Source organism: Taudactylus pleione, unplaced genomic scaffold, assembly GCF_031769625.1.
Source record: "Taudactylus pleione unplaced genomic scaffold, aTauple2 ptg000086l, whole genome shotgun sequence".
Lineage (NCBI taxonomy): Eukaryota > Metazoa > Chordata > Amphibia > Anura > Myobatrachidae > Taudactylus > Taudactylus pleione.
The window spans coordinates 3,391,922-3,410,000 of record NW_028284488.1 but is presented as its reverse complement, the minus strand read 5'-3'; the positions used below and the strand labels follow the sequence as shown (position 1 = coordinate 3,410,000).

The 18,079-nt window shown below is 42.3% G+C and overlaps 1 protein-coding gene across 4 annotated transcripts in view; it reads right to left on the bottom strand.

Annotated features, from left to right (window-relative positions):
* Positions 1-17,553, bottom strand: part of TSPAN33 (tetraspanin 33) — a 106,516-nt gene extending 88,963 nt beyond the window's left edge. For 3 of the 4 annotated variants that reach the window (XM_088468874.1, XM_088468875.1, XM_088468876.1), the window contains exon 1: positions 17,205-17,553. In XM_088468874.1, the coding sequence (XP_088325000.1) occupies positions 17,205-17,303 (99 nt within the window). In that variant the 5' untranslated portion in view covers positions 17,304-17,553. The remainder of the gene's footprint in view (positions 1-17,204) is intronic. The other variant, XM_088468877.1, reaches the window with a different exon arrangement.
* Between the last annotated feature and the right edge of the window lie 526 nt (positions 17,554-18,079).

Here is an 18,079-nt window from a genome sequence, read left to right as displayed (position 1 = left end):
GACAGTTTAGAAAATACACACAATAACTTCTCATGTAACGTCTAAAAATTACGGTAAAAAACACCTACTTTATACATACATTATCTTGTAAGAGGAAAGAATGCATGTATTGTAATGAGAAGAAAAAAAAATAGGTCAAAATGTAAATGATTGCATAGGCATCACTTACACAGCGCCAGAAGACATACATTTGATAGCATTCTCATCTCACAGTAACGCTTACAATAACATGCTGAAATAGTTCCTTAGGGGATTTATAGGAGGACTCCACCTTGGAGTTATATTTCCCAACTTTAAACCCAAATCCTCAACGTACTGTTCCTGCAAACAAACACTTCTTTTAATTTTGTCAAGGGCATTACTTAGCATAATTGTATCAATTGTAGACTTTGAAAATGCAAAGTGCTTAATCAAGCTAGTAGTGAAAATCGTTAAACAAATTTAGAAATATTAAAAAGAAAACTGTATTTCAATGCATCTTGGTGCCTCATACTGAAAAATGACTAGATGACTTACAACTTTTCAGGTAGTCCCTTGCACCACCGGAAGAGTGAGTGGATCGCCCACTTCCTAGTAAAGTGAGCAGGATGGGGAGAGAATACTGGGAATCATCGCTCCATATGGAGGGGAAAGAGCTAAAATGACATGAGTCGACAGATCTGTCTTTAAGTGAAATAGGGTGTTTTGGGGCAGGAACTATGTGGTTGCAAAGCAATCCCACAGTGGAAGTGTCACGAGTGCTTCATGTGTGTGAATCAAGGTTTCAGTGGCAATAAATAAATAAATAATAAAATAGGATTATCTCTGGAAAACCAAGCTACGTGAAAGCTATAAACATGGCCCATTTCAACTGACAAATCCTATCTGCTCTCATTATTGCCAACTTTAAAAGCTTAATGAACTGATTTTATGAAAATACCTGTAAAAGACAACCTCACTTTGGAAAAAGTCATTTACAAATGAAAACCCACCCCATAGCATACATAGTTCCTCCCATGGAACCATGTTCCTTTGCGTTGTGGAGGACTCCTAGTGAAACCAGGCCTCTACAAAGTTGACTAAAGTTCATAAAATGTAACTTTATTACTGAACAAATCAAGTAATATCCTATATGAACTCTTGTATAGTGAAGAATGAGAGTGAATAAAGTGTATGTACAGTATATACTCGAGTATAAGCCGAGTTTTTCAGTACATTTTTTGTGCTGAAAAAGCCCCCCCCCTCGGTTTATACTCGAGTGATGCTCCAGGACCAGGGCCGGTTCTCCCGTTACGCAGCTGAGTAAGGCGCCACATATTGGAGGGCGCCTCACTCAGCTGTGTACCATGCTGGCCGCGGTGCAGACTGTGGCCCTGATTCAGAGCCGGACGCTCTGACCAGAGCGCACGCTCTGAATCAGGGCCCACCTCCATAAATATGGAGCGTCCTCCTGGACGCTCGTATAGCTGTGGGTCACCACCCACAGCATATACGAGCGTGCAGGATGATGGTCGCGATGGTCTTGACCATCGCGACCATCGCCACTGCGAGCAGAACCCTGCGGTTGAGTTTCTCAACCGCAAGGCCAGGAGTGATTTTGGCTCTATCAGAGCCAAAATCACTCCCACTGACATCACTAGTGATGTCAGTGGGGCCGGCTTCTGACGATAGGCGTTCCCTTGGGAACGCCTCCGTCTGGCAGGCACTCCCCCGGCACGCCCACCAAAGGGGGCGTGCTGTCAATCAACATCGACAGCACGCCCCCTTTGATCAGACACTACGAGCGAAGGAAAGTCCTTCGCTCGTCGCGTCTCGCGCATGCGCACGACGGAGCTCCCTCCGTCGTGCGCATGCGCAGTGCAGACCATCGACCCACTTGCGAGCGGACAGCCGCTCGCTAGTGGGTCTGAATCAGGCCCAGTGTCTCTGTGACACAGCTGCACCGCATGTGTAGCGCTGACCGGACGGAGTACGGTCAGCATTACACAGTGCCAAACACACAGCCGCCGGCAAAGTGTTATCTTCCGGCTCCCGCAGTGGGTAATGGGGAGAAGTCATGATGTCTCTCCCATAATGCAAAGCGGCCGGAGCCGAGAGCAGCGTCGGGACCAGGAGCTCTCTCTCTACTGGGGGGGGGGCTACTACTGGGGGCAGTACCAGGGGGGGGGATTACTACTGTGGGCACTACCGGGGGGGGGGATATTACTAGTGGGGGCACTACCGGGGGGGGGGGGATATTACTACTGGGGGCACTACCAGGGGGGGGGGATATTACTACTGGGGGCACTACCAGGGGGGGGGGGGGGGGGGAGTATTACTACTGGGGGCACTACCAGGCGGGGGGGGGTATTACTACTGGGGGCACTACCAGGGGGGGGATATTACTACTGGGGGCACTACCAGGAGGGGGGGGATATTACTACTGGGGGCACTACCAGGGGGGGGGGATATTACTACTGGGGGCACTACCAGGGGGGGGGGATATTACTACTGGGGGCACTACCAGGGGGGGGATATTACTACTGGGGGCACTACCAGGGGGGGGGGGATATTACTAGTGGGGGCACTACCAGGGGGGGGGATATTACTACTGGGGGCACTACCAGGGGGGGGGATATTACTACTGGGGGCACTACCAGGGGGGGGGATATTACTAGTGGGGGCACTACCAGGGGGGGTGGGGATATTACTACTGGGGGCACTACCAGGGGGGGTGGGGATATTACTACTGGGGGCACTACCAGGGGGGGGGGGGATATTACTACTGGGGGCACTACCAGGGGGGGAGATATTACTACTGGGGGCACTACCAGGGGGGGATATTACTACTGGGCGCTGTTGCATTTCCCACCCTAGGCTTATACTCGAGTCAATAAGTTTTACCATTTTTTTGTGGAAAAATTAGGTACCTCGGCTTAAATTCGGGTCGACTTATACTCGAGTATATACGGTAAGTGGAAAAAATGCTTATGTATTTGTACTGTATGTCTTTAAATCTTCTTTGTGACCTTCTAATGAAGTAGATTAGTGTTAAAAATATGAATATGAACAATCAAGAGCTGAGATCTCAAAGTGAAGTATTGGAGTGAGGACTTTACATAATAAAACTTTGTAATCAAGTAAAACTCTTGATTTAGACAATTAAGAAACAACACAATGGTATTGTCCTTGTGAACATTTGATAGCAGATGTTCCTGGTTCAATTGAGCACATGTATGAAACATCAGGCAAATAAATGTTGATTATTAAAAGAAGAGCAAGCAACATACAGATAGGCCCACATACATCTAGCCTTCTTGTGCACTAAACAGCCCTTCTAGTCTTTTTGTACGTCTTTTTACCTTCAAATGACCAAGCAGCTTCTGCTGCATATCATTTTAAATTAGCAGAAGCTGCTTGTGTATCTACAGTGCATCCAGAAAAGTATTCACAGCGCTTCACTTTTTCCACATTTTGTTATGTTACAGCCTTATTCCATAATGGAAACAATTAATTTTTGTCCTCAAAATTCTACACACAATACCCCATAATGACAACGTGTAAAAAGTTGAGATTTTTGCAAATGTAATAAAAGAAAAAAAATGAAAAAAACACAAGAAATCACATGTACATAATTATTCACAGCCTTTGCTCAATACTTTGTTGATGCACCTTTGGCAGCAATTAAGTCTTTTTGAATATGATGCCACAAGCTTGGCACACCTATCTTTGGGCACCTCTGAAGCTCCATCAGGTTGGATGGAAAGAGTCGGTGCACAGCCATTTTCAGATCTCTCCAGAGATGCAAGTCCAGATTCAAGTCTGGGCTCTGGCTCGGCCACTCAAGGACAGAGTTGTCCTGAAGCCACTCCTTTGATATCTTGGCTGTGTGCTTAGGGTCATTGTCCTGCTGAAAGATGAACCGTAGCCCCAGTCTGAGGTCAAGCATGCTCTGGAGCAGGTTTTCATCCAGGATGTCTCTGTACATTGCTGCATTCATCTTTCCCTCCATCTTGACTAGTCTCCCAGTTCCTGCCACTGAAAAACATCCCCACAGCATGATGCTGCCACCACCATGCTTCACTGTAGGGATGGTATTGGCCTGTTGATGAGCGGTGCCTGGTTTCCTCCAAACATTACGCCTGGCATTCACGCCAAAGAGTTCAATCTCTGTCTCATCAGACCAGAGAATTTTGTTTCTCATGGTCTGAGAGACCTTCAGGTGCATTTTGGCAAACTAAAGGCGGGCTGCTATGTGCTTTTTAATAAAGGAATGGCTTCCGTCTGGCCACTCTACCATACAGGCCTGATTGGTGGATTGCTGCAGAGATGGTTGTCCTTCTGGAAGGTTCTCCTCTCTCCACAGAGGAATACTGTAGCTCTGACAGACTGACCATTGGGTTCTTGGTCACCTCCCTGACTGGGGCCTTTCTCCCCCGATCGCTCAGTTTAGACGGCCGGCCAACTCTAGGAAGAGTCTTGGTGGTTCCGAACTTCTTCCATTTACGGATGATGGAGGCCACTGTGTTCATTGGGACCTTCAAAGCAGCAGCTATTTTTCTGTACCCTTCCCCATAGTTGTGCCTCGAGACAATCCTGTCTCGGAGGTCTATAGACAATTCCTTGGACTTCATGCTTGGCTTGTGCTCTGACATGCACGGTCAAGTGTGGGACCTTATATAGACAGGTGTATGCCTTTCAAAATCATGTCCAATCAACCTAATTTACCACAGGTGGACTTCAATTAAGCTGTAGGAACATCTCAAGGATGATCAGTGGAAACCAGATGCACCTGAGCTAAATTTTGAGCTTCATGGCAAAGGCTGTGAATACTTATGTACATGTGACTTCTTCTGGGGTTTTTTTTTTTTTTTTTTAATGAAATTTGCAAAAATCTAAAAACAAAACAAAACATAAAAAAACAAACAAACAAAAAAAAAACTTTACACGTTGTGATTATGGGGTATTGCGTGTAGAATTTTGAGGACAAAAAATTAATTTATTCCATTTTGGAATAAGGCTGTAACATAACAAAATGTGGAAGTGAAGCGCTGTGAATACTTTCCAGATCCACTGTAATCGCATCGTTGTGCAAATAAGACGCATTTGAAGGTAAAAAGATGCACGAAAAGACATGGCGCTACCGAGTCACACTGAGCTCCTACGTTATGTGTAGCGCAACTTATAGCGCACGGAGGATAGATGTATATTGGCACATCTGTACCTAGCAACAGGAAAAGGGAGGGATGTGCTAAGTGTTGTTGCTGAGTATTAATCCCATTTCCTAGAACAGTGTTCCCAAACATTGTCCTCAAGGCCAATTTACAGTCCAGGTACTAGGGATATCCATGTATGAGCACAAGTGGCTTAATTACTACTTCAGTCAATTTGATTTACCCACCTGTGCTGAAGCAGGGATATCCTTAATGTCTGGACTGTGAGTGGGCCATACAGACTGGGTTTGGAAAACACTGCCCTAAACAAATAAAGTTTGCAGGTCATAGACTCCTGCATACTACTGTTTGTTTGTTGAGAGGACTGGCACCTAGCAACAGCTGATGGGCTGGGCAGACTACCAAACAGCAGGTAGTTGCTCTGATCTATATCAGATCTCCAACAGTGCCTCCTTAAGGTCCATGCAGATGACCAAGCTGTCTAAAAACCGAAAAATTTTAAACCTTTGATGCCATTTTGGTTTTCAAGACCCTTAAACAGGAAAGTGTCAACTCTGGCTTCTCTCAATGGGCCTGATTCAGAGGTGGGCACAGTTCATTCACGGATTTGCAAGTGTGATATTGAAAGCATTCCTCTTGCGTACTTCCATGGAACAGTCTGAGCACTGCGTATGTGAGCAATGTTCATGCATGCTGGTGGATCTGAACTCTCCACCACTGACGCACCAGTCACTACCTCAGCAGCTGCTCCTATGGTCCCTTGGCCTTTCATCTGTTACTACCAGTATCATCGGGTGTCTGAAGGATACCAGTTACAAACTCAATGGCTGGTTAGCAACACATTTCCCTGTTCTTGGGGTCTTGTGGCTAGGACTGGCTCTGTGGCTGGTAGTACTAATTCCTGTGCTGGGGATTAGGGTGTGGGTTCCAGGTTTAGGCAAATGGGACAGTTGACATTCCAAAGTTCCTGTCACGCTTGCCACTGAGGGAATAAAAGCAGAGGTCCTAGGTTGGGGAAGAAATCGGAGGCGAGGGGCCTGAATGTATGATCTCCTCATCCACAGAGTTTGGACGTTAACGAGACCTTATCAATGGTGCAAAGTCTAATCTGCTGGGAGGTGTTCACCAGTGACCCCTACCAATCGGGATATGGATATTTAGCTGCACCAAGCAGGCAGGTCGCGGTCCTTTGATCTGGTATCCAAACCCCGTGGGAATAGAGAATTACACAGACGATGGCCCAAGGAATTTGCCTGCCAAGAGGCACAGTTTCACAAGGAATTGGTACTTGAGGTACCCACAGGTAGAGGCGTGTAGACGCACAATTGCGCCGGAAGGAGACGCTAAGTTGTACACAGGCTGAGGTGGTAAGACGCACTGTAGCTCTGGAAGGTGGCGCTAAGTTGTACACAGGATGAGGTGTTATGATGCACTGTTGCACTAAAGGTAGCGTAGGATTTGCACACAGGTTGAGGTAACGCACTGTTGCACTAAAGGTAGCGCAGGATTTGCACTCCGGCTGAGGTGTTATAACGCACTGTTGCACTAAAGATAGCACGGAGTTGGCTCACTGGCAGAGATGGTAATATTGAGAGGCACACAGGCTGAGATGAAATGACGCACTGTTGCACTGGAGGCACTCCGGCAGAGATGGTCAAACGCAGTGGAGAAGACACAGAGGTAATCTCAGAGGAACCTGGAACGAGGACCAAACTAGCATACACTGAGAATGACAAACGTTGTTCAGGCAACTTCCTGGTGTACTGGGGCCGGATATATACCATGGGGTAGCAGTTGATAGGACAGCGTCAGCTGATCCAAACCATACTACCATTGATTGGAGGTACTGACACGTGAGAAGGACTGTCATGGCGGTGCCCATGATGGGATCCACAATACCCAAGACAAAGGCCGCCCATGTAAGTCCACCAGCGCCTAAGGCAGGATCCTCAGCACGTCACCCGCCGCCGCATCCAACTTGACCGCGCGAGAAGTCAGAGGCAGGAGGCGCAGAGGTGAGCAACAGCCGATCCTAGGCTGAACCCTTACAGTTCCCCATTTCTGTTTTTTTCAGTTCTGAGTCCGGATTCCAGTTCCAGGGATGGGGTCAGGGTGAGGTTCCAGACACAGTACTATACTATTCTGAGTTTCCGCAGCAAAGTTTCCTAAATTCCCAGTAGTGGGTTCCAACTATGGGCCTAGGGGCAGGTTGCGGAGTTGCGTTCACCACAAATGGTTTCAGATTTTCTCATTTGCGGATTCCAGTTCTGTATCCGGGCGCAGCTCCTAGTCAAAAGATTCCATCCAAAACTGCTAGTGTTCTCTGACTGCCAGTACTCACTACATGAGCATCTATCCCATAAAGTCTCCTCGCTTCACCTAAGTTGTAGGGTCCAAAGACAGATAATCAAACTCTACAACAATGACACTGTGGCAGGCTTGAAAGGATTTTTACAGGTTATAGTTTTTGAATGTCAATTTTGAGTTTGTTACAAAAAAATAAATACAAAAACAAGATTTCAAATTGAACATAAGAATGTAGACTGCCAGATGTTCTTGTGTGATGAATAAAGATAATACAGTAACCTTGCAGAGTAAAGGCGCATATCCATTACATGATAAATTGGACACTTGAACGATAACTAGATCTTTATCGTTCATTGTCCACAATATTGTACAGTGGATATGCAGTCAACGAAAAGCGATTCACGCTCCCGCTGGTCAATGACGGCATCTTTCATTGCCCATGCTTCCAGGGCAACTGGTCAACATTGTCAGGTTTTGCAAGTACGGGGATGAGGAAGGGCAACATCACTGAACGATATATCTTTCAGTGTGGGTGCTCAATGTCGCTAATGACATTGAGCACATCACTGCCGGTTAAACGCTCGACGATATCGCTCATGGAGCAGATCGTCTAGTGGATACCCGCCTTTAGTCATAATCAAAGATCTCAAATAGTGATTAAAGTAAATTCTGTTTCAATGCCGAATCGAGTGAGATGTAATTGGAAAAGTGGTATAGTAAATGTCTCATTTATCATTTAAATATGGTATATACGTACGGAACAGATCTATGTTCCAAATCTAAAAATATTTCAGACAGACAGGTCTAGAGTTCAGCATTTCTTCAAGGAAACAAAAGTACAATTTGTAATCTGTCAAGTCAGGGACTACTAGGGCCAAGCTCTGACATATGATATTATAGTGGCAGACGTTAAACCTTATCCAAAGGCTAAAATGAGGATGTATGAAACATGAGTGAAGTCTCATTGAGACTGATGTGTTAAAATCAATTAACATGGAGCGATATCTAGCTCTTGTTCAAGGTATTAAAGAAGTGTTTATTAATGTAGCAGCAAGGAAATCTGGTAATGGTACCATTCATATGCATCAAGGAAAGGAATCCAGAATGTTCACTTTACCTCAGAAGCATTCCTGGATAGGCTAAGGGCCATATTCAATTAGAGGCGAAATCGGCAGTTTTCGCCATAGTTTGTGAATCGAATGTCCGATCGGCCAATATATCGGCCGTGATCAGCCAATTTGCAGCAGATTTCGCCAACGACGGCGAAAAACAGCCATTTTTCGCCTAAAAACTAGAGAAAAAAAAAAGAACCTTTTGGACAGCCCGCCCTCTAATGATACTTTAGCAAAAAAAAAAAATGTAAAAAAAATCGTAAGTTGCATACTTTGGCGAGAAACAACCGCTGAAATTTCGGTCAGGTTGAGCACTATGTTCAGGTTGATTGCAGAGTTTGGGCACAGTATAATGAACAAATGAACGATAACTATGTCGTTATAGTTCAGTCGTTCATTAGTCGTGTAGTGGATATGCGCCTTTAGGAGAGATAAATTTGAGAGAGATAAGAGCTGATTAGTTGGTACTTTAACTAATTTTTCAAACACAGCCTGTAAAATTACAGTCAGGAGCTGATTGGTTGGTACTTTATCTCTCTCCACCTTCTCTCTCTCCTAGGCTTAGTGAATAGGCTCCTTTTAGTGTTCCTTCTAGACAGGACGGCTGTCAGTCTGGAGCACTTTGCAGCGTGTGCTGAAGGCGTGAGAGCGTCCAGAAAAGGAGGCGTGGTCACTAGAAAAAGATTTTGGTGATAGAGATGGCGCTGCACACTGACCTCTGCCTACTCTTTCCAGCAGACCTATCCCAATATGGTCCAATGTGAATATGAAAAAATTAATGTGGGATAGAGTAAGGGCGCTGTCTGTGTGTGAAGTCAAAGGGAAAAAAAACGAAAAAGATACAAAAAGAAAGAATACTTATCCTAAGTGGTATAAGATAATCTTCTTCCTTTTTGCCACAAACGTTGTTATAGATAATTTTTCTTTAGGAGTCATCCATCGGGATATTTCCGTATATATGTGGAAACGAAAAATAAAAACGGAATGTGTAGATCCTTCTAATCAATAGTATGATAATTTGTAGGTATGTTATAAAAACGTATACAGTTTTTTTAACTTTGATTCTGGATACAGAATGCTTATATACTGGTTAAACAGCCCTGATTACACACCTAACTTACGTTAGTAGGGAGTGTTACCAGACGAATAAAGATTTCTTTCAAACAATATGTTTAACTGTACTTTTTCTATGTATAACGGTTCACACACCTGACTTACACATTCAAAGTATGTTGGGAAGCTCATAAAGGTTTCTTTCTAATATACATTCATTGGTTTGATTGATAGAGCTTCAATAAAGTGGATGCGTACCCATACTCACACTTTCTGGTGCATATACAGACTCATCAAGGTATCTTTTCAAGAAAAAACTTTCCAAAGTGCCTCAGATAAAGTAGGTAAGTATTTAATTCATAGTTGACGTAACACAATATAAATATTATAAAATCATATTGAATCCAAATATAAAACCAATGCAGGTCAAAACAAAATATAGGGTCAATATTCCCCAAAAATAGTAAACAAAGTGAGATAGGATGGGTACTGTAGGAACCATAGGCAATTGAACTATGTGCTCAAAAAACGCGACTTAGTGCAGGCGCCAGCACAGTCACATTGATGATAATAGTGAAAATAAAAGAACACATACTTCACCTCTATTCCAGTACCAATTCCACCTATCTAGACAGCCTCCAGGACCAACGCGTTTCGGGATCAAAAACTCCCTTTATCAAGGTGTGGAGGTACTGTTCCTAATGCTTCCTTTTATAGTCTCCATGAGTTGTGCCCCGGTGTCGTCACTTCCGGTTTCGATTTCCAGATACATTAGGCCTAGGAGATCTTTGCTGGTAGTGGTATCATCGCAGGAATAGACAGCCTTACCTCAAATCTATCATCTTTAATAGATGGAGTCCTACAACCACTTGTAGTTAAAAATCAATCATACATTAAAGATACAGGAGAGGTTCTGGTCAAAATAAAGGATTTCCTGTGGACCGGAAACACCAGATTAGCATCCGCTGATGTAACCTCACTGTATACGTGCATCCTCCACTCTAAGGGCCTTGAAGCGGTATCTTGGGCATTGAACAAAACCAATTTACCCGAGGAAAGGAAAGACTTCCTGTTAGAAGCTATCCGATTTATTCTGGAGAAAAACTACTTCCTCTTTAATGGCGAGTTCTTCCTGCAGTGCACCGGGACAGCAATGGGCACGAAATTTGCCCCAAGCTACGCCAATCTTTTCATGAGTTATTGGGAGGAGACTCATGTGTACAGTGGCGTAGCTTGGGGCACAAACCTTGTAGAATGGTACCGGTACATAGATGATGTACTACTTTTGTGGCATGGAACAGGAGAAAGTTTAGAAGATTTTTTTCTCAGGACTTAATAATAATGAGATGAATATCAACTTTACACTGAATCATAGTAATCAACAAATTAATTTCCTAGATATAACCATCTATGTGGAAGAGGGAAATTTTCAGACAAAAACTTTCCGTAAACCCACTGATGTAAATACATTTAAACCAATGACCAGTCAACATCATTCACAATGGCTCAAGAGTGTCCCTAAGAGCCAATTTCTTCGAATAAGACGGAACTGTAGCAAAAATGAAGACTGCATAGAGCAAATGACCCAAATGAAAAAAGACAAAAGACTTTATAGAAAAAGGGTACGACATGAAAAACTTGGAGAAGACAATTGAAGAAACATATGGAAAAGATAGAAGGCAGCTTATAATTCCTAAGGAAGAAAAAAAAAGAGTGGAAAATAATAATAAACGAAAATGGGCATTGATCACACAGTATGACACTCAGCACAAGCAGATAGAAAAATTATTTCAAAAACATTGGCACCTTCTAACCAGAGATCCTGTTCTGAAGGAAATCATTCCGACAAAACCATGTTTTATCTATAGGAAATCCAAAAACCTCAAAACACATTTGGTTAAAAGTACACTACCACTACCTATCGCCTCAAAAAACCTCATCCGCACCAAAGGGTTCCATCGTTGCGGTATGTGTATAGGTTGTAGAAACATTAAAGATGACAATTACAAATATAATGAAGTGTCCATTAACGGTATAACTATGAAAATAAAAGACTTCATCACGTGTAACACCTCTAATGTAGTCTACTTGGTGGAGTGTACATGCGGACTAAGTTACATAGGACGCACAACAAGACCACTGAAAACTAGAATTTCAGAACATCTGAGAAATGTGAGGAAAGGACTTGAAACTCACAGCCTATCCAATCATTTTAAGAATGCACACAACTGCTCTACTGCATACATCAAAAGATTTGTGGGCATTCAACACACAAAAGCCTCCTGGAGAGACAAAAACATTGAAACCAATCTAGCTAAGACGAAATGAGACTTATTTTTAAATTCCACACACTTAGTCCAAAAGGACTAAATCAGGACTTTGAATTAAAATGGTTTCTATAAGAGCATTTTCATATATATCGGCCTATTATTAGCGTCATTAGGAGTTTTGCACTATATGTTTTCAGACACACTTTAGTTGAATTGGGGGTTTAGCCCTAAATTGCCATGACATCCACTTTGGAATCACTGGAAAATTCACATGTGTATATAAATATATTGGAGTCTATATTTTGATATGTATTTTATTGTAATTATCTGCTATTATTTTTATGTCTAGGATATTTTAATATCATAAAAGTTTTTTATACCAATTTGCTTTATAAAAACAATAATTATCTCATAAGCCAGACGACAATCTGGAATATAGAAAAAATTCGAGCTATAACCCTCAAGCACAATATTGATCTGTGTATAGTTCCTATCCATATGATATAGATGTGGTACTACAATTCCCAAGCACCTTTGCAAAGAATCTTTTAATTTCACATTTTTAATGGTTCACAATGATGAGATCTAATAACTTGATCTGTCCAGAATTTGAAACGACTATGAACATTCTAATACATATTTTTTTAGAGTATTTTATTGTGGAGAGACCATCGGAAAAAACGGCAGGAGAGAAGACTACATATCCCAATAGACCCTGCGGTATCCGTGGAACTTCCGGTTCCGCGTATTGAACACACGGCTGAGTACGGGAGACACAGCAGTACACTACAAAGTATTTTACTATGGAGAGACTTCCGGGAGAAACGACAGTAGCGAAAACTACATATCCCAAAAGACCTTGTGGCACCCGTGGAACTTCCGGTTTCGCGCATTGGATATGCGGCTGATTGCGGGCAATGTAGAAGTACACCACATATACAAATAAGGACTAGTTGGAAAAAATGATGACAGGTGTGGCTATATACCACTACCAGCAAAGATCTCCTAGGCCCAATGTATCTGGAAATCGAAACCGGAAGTGACGACACCGGGGCACAACTCATGGAGACTATAAAAGGAAGCATTAGGAACAGTACCTCCACACCTTGATAAAGGGAGTTTTTGATCCCGAAACGCGTTGGTCCTGGAGGCTGTCTAGATAGGTGGAAATGGTACTGGAATAGAGGTGAAGTATGTGTTCTTTTATTTTCACTATTATCATCAATGTGACTGTGCTGGCGCCTGTACTAAGTCGCGTTTTTTGAACACATGGTTCAACTGCCTATGGTTCCTACAGTACCCATCCTATCTCACCTTGTTTACTATTTTTGGGGAATATTGACCCTATATTTTGTTTTGACCTGCATTGGTTTTATATTTGGATTCAATATGATTTTATAATATTTATATTGTGTTATGTCAACTATGAATTAAATACTTACCTACTTTATCTGAGGCACTTTGGAAAGTTTTTTCTTGAAAAGATACCTTGATGAGTCTGTATATGCACCAGAAAGTGTGCGTATGGGTACGCATCCACTTTATTGAAGCTCTATCAATCAAACCAATGAATGTATATTAGAAAGAAACCTTTATGAGCTTCCCAACATACTTTGAATGTGTAAGTCAGGTGTGTGAACCGTTATACATAGAAAAAGTACCGTTAAACATATTATTTGAAAGAAATCTTTATGCGTCTGGTAACACTCCCTGCTAACGTAAGTTAGGTGTGTAATCCGGGCTGTTTAACCAGTATATAAGCATTCTGTATCCAGAATCAAAGTTAAAAAAACTGTATACGTTTTTAGAACATACCTACAAATTATCATACTATTGATTAAAAGGATCTACACATTCCGTTTTTATTTTTCGTTTCTACATATATACGGAAATATCCCGATGGATGACTCCTAAAGAAAAATTATCTATAACAACGTTTGTGGCAAAAAGGAAGAAGATTATCTTATACCACTTAGGATAAGTATTCTTTCTTTTTTTATCTTTTTCGTTTTTTTTCCCTTTGACTTCACACACAGACAGCGCCCTTACTCTATCCCACACTAGAAAAAGAGGCTTGTCTTTGAGATTCACCCCCTTTTCATAACTTCAGGGGGCGTGCCCAGCAGACATGGAGATGCTGGGCTGCCCTCAAGCTCTCCCAAAGTGCATTTAGTCACTTGCCGAGGGAGCCATGCAGTCAGGAAGAGCTGACAGCTGGAGCGAGCCGAGACAGCTCTGCTGGCTGTCAGCGTGGAGATCTCAGCAGGCCGCCTGAAAATGGGCCAGGGCGCATTTTGCCTTCTAAAAAAGGGGCAGGGCGCGGCGCCCCGCGAAAGAAGCCTAGTGGGAAGGCTACCTTTATTCCATTAGGATAGCTCTATACAAATTTGTTAGTTACTTGAGCCACACATTTCTTGTAATAGATTTCTTCCATTTTCACTGTATAATGTAATTGGTCATATTTTATAGCTACATTTAAATATGATAATTTTCTAATTATTGTTTATTCTGATTTAATATTTCCCCACCTTTACCTCTGTACATATGAGTTTGTAAACTAACATTTTATTTAAATGTCTAAAAATTGAGGTACAGGATATCTAGACATGTACTACTGATAAGTATATATAATGCCATTAATAAAATAACTAAAAATACAATACTAAAAGAATATAAAAATATTAAACACTAAAACATAGCATAAAAGCCAGGTGAAATTTTAGTCAACATTTGGGCAAAACCAGCAAGCATGGGGGGGAAAATTCAATTCCCGACAGCGACAAGGCACATCTAGTCCTGTCTGCATTACAAGTTTCCCACTGTATCCCATAGAGGAGTGAGGGAAATTTTATGATGTTGGCACTACTGTAATTGGCTAATGTGATTGCAGCCGAACATCGCAAAGATGCCCAGAGTCACATCGAATAAAATTCCCGCCTATAGAAGAGGAAGGCAGCATACTGCTGGTGCAAAAGTACATACACTTAGGAATGTGTAGGTTGCCTTTTCAGGATCAAGAATAAAGTCTGATTATTTATGAATCTCATTACCACTTTGCCTGCAGGGTGGATATTCTAAGCTCTAATTTATAAGATGCGAGTTTCCTTTTTTTTTTTTCCAGGTGTGAGGTGTTATGGAGCATACACACGGTCAGATTTGTTAGATTTGTCAGATGAATGATTGAACGATTTTACCAAAGATTTGAACGATTGAACGATTTTTGACTGCATTAAAATGAATGGAATCGTCCAAGTCTGACTGCAAACACATCAGATCTCAGATATCGGTATCTGACCATCGGGAACATGCATAGTTCAAATCAGATATGTCAGATTTTCCTTCAGATATGAACGATTTTTTAAATAGTTATCGTTCAGATCTGAAGAAAAATCTGACCGTGGGTATGCACCATTAAGTGTTTTAAAGCTTTGTTATTTATTGTTCTCCAAAGTATTTTGATATTTTACACGTAATTGCGGCACTGATATTTAGGAGTCTGTATATGCATTTACGAATATTACTCAAAGCACTTGGTAAGGTATAACATCTAATTAACAGCAGAAAATAAAGCCGGGTAAATGACCCGGCAATCTTGCCGACAGTTGGGGCGTTTATCATTCGCCCCGGGACCATATGTAAGATTGCCAGTACACACTATATTTAATGAAAAACGGAACGATCACTTGTTCTGTCCTTCATTAATATGCACTGCATGCGATATTGTGTGATCAGCCGTGCAATACGGCCAATCACACGATGTAGCAGACGACATGTGGGAGCACGCAATAGTGCGTACATACTAGATGATGTCATTCCAAATAGTCTAAAATTGTCCAATTTATCGGCTAGTGTGTACCCAACTTTACAATGAGGCCCTGGCAGCACTGAAAGAGACACCAGTGCCTTGCCACCTTTACCAGTTGATATTACCAATCTCACATGCATTATACTTAGGACTCTATTTATCAATTAGTTATAACCGTATTTCCCTAGTTTCACATGGTAAATAGGGTTATCACATGTCTGAGATTTAAATTACAGCATAGAAATAAGTTATTTCTCATGCTATACCCTAGATATGCTCAATGAAATAAATATTTGCTATTTAACAAACAGCAATAAGTTCATATTCGCATTGTTTTAGATAACATCATAACGCCATCTATAGATGGTGTTGCCGATAAAGTCCACCAAGAGAAGCCTTTCCGGCTTTGCCGAGCTGAAGAGCTATGTGCTTTGCAGACGGCTACTGTGCATGCACTCCTGACATCGGACCTGATTCAGTGAAGTAGCTAATTCCACAGGAGCTTCAAACCTGTATGCAGCTATGTGCAATTATGGAACCATTGCAGCCCTCGGGAGATGTATCGAGACACTATCCTACAGCTTTGCAAATCAAAGCATCTGTCTACAAAGTCGCAGCATCAGTTGTAATTTGCAGTGAGCGACTACGATAATGTATCTTGATGCATGTGCAGTGTGCTTGCAGTTTACCGATAATCACTCAACTGCGAAAACATCTGTATGGGGTACTTTAATAAATCAGGCCCATTAGCCTGCCGCTGGCAACATTAGCCTGCCAAAAACACAAAAGACACTGCCGAGGAGGAAGACTGCTGGACAGGTAAGTAATGGTAAAGAAGCCTGATATAATTTTAAGTATTACGGTGATATAGTGATAGTAAACTGCACGCGCACACACACACACACACACAATGTTTTAATAATAAATAAGAGCCCTTAGTGATGTATAAATTTCTACCACCTGCTAATGCTTCTGTGCAAGCAAAGTATGTTACTCCTACTACTGACACACATTTCACTGTAGCCCTGAGGTTATGATGTCCTGCCAATAAAGAGAGCACTTTGTAAAAGAAATAGGATAACTAGATATTATGCCATATACAGCAGATAAATACTGTTCCTGGTAAATCTTAGCAGCCAGTGCTAGCAACCATAACTATAATGTATATCCATAACTATAATGTATACAAATGTAATGTCAGTAGCGTGTTCATAAAAAACAAAACCTGAAAATAATAAAATAAAATCACAGCATGGCCAAGCTAGGCAAACATTGTGGGCATTGCCAATGTCTCCTCCCATCCTAATGGCAGTGACGCAGCAGTGCCCATCAGTTGTTAGGGTCACCTGTTTATTAGCAGGATAAGATTACATTTTAGCCAGAGAATTGGAGAAACAAGGAATTTGCTAAAGCAGACAGCACGTTGGAATGTGGGGAGGGGGATATGTCATGTGCCCCCAGTGGCAGCAAGTCATGTACACGTACAACACAGACTGAGGTAAGGCAGGATAACAACAAAACTTACCCAGAAAAGCATGTTAAAGAAGAACAGGAGGTATTTCACCACAGGACTAACGAAGGAGAAATCTTCCCCCCTGATATTGGCTGTGGAACGACTTGCCATGGCTAGTGGAAGGCTGATGTCTCTATAGCGCTTTGGGGTGGCTTGTTATGGAGAAGTCCCTCAGTACATGTATACAGATCCAGCCACTGCAAGAAAAGAGCAGCCGCTAGCGTTATGAGTCAGCAGACTTATCTTTGAACGGGTATAATATACTAGGCTGAAGGGAGCACAAGTCCGGCGCCCGCACAGTAAAGCAGCAGCAACATGTCACTGTTCTGCTGCTGGCCGGGATAATAACGTTCCAAGCAAAGCAACGTTCAGCTCTTGCTTATTGGTGGACTCTGCTACTACATGCAATTTGATTGGGGTTTATAGCTGTCTATCACATTGCAAAGGCACGGAAGGAATGAACACCTGTATGGGCAGTGGCCACTGATCGCTGAAGCTTGCAACTCAGGCCAGGCGACGGACGCACGCACGCAGATTAAACAGGGTCTTCCGTATGGTTCTGACAGTGGAGCACACACAATTCATGTATTGTTTTTTTCTCTATGTGGTGCATCAGATGGTTGTCTTTTTTATCCCTCCATATTTATAATGTAGAGATGTTGCTAATCTGTACTAATTTGACTCATGTAATCTGTACTCATTTAAATTATAATATGTTTTGAAGTTTAGGGGCCCCTGATATTAAAAATTCACGGAATAAGGAATAGTTGTTCGCTGGAATGTATAATCTGTCAATTGATGGGACAGGGGACTTCGGCGGGAGGCGGAGCCCATCCCAATGATTAGTAAAGCTGTGTACACACTACACTATATTTTTAACAATTTGG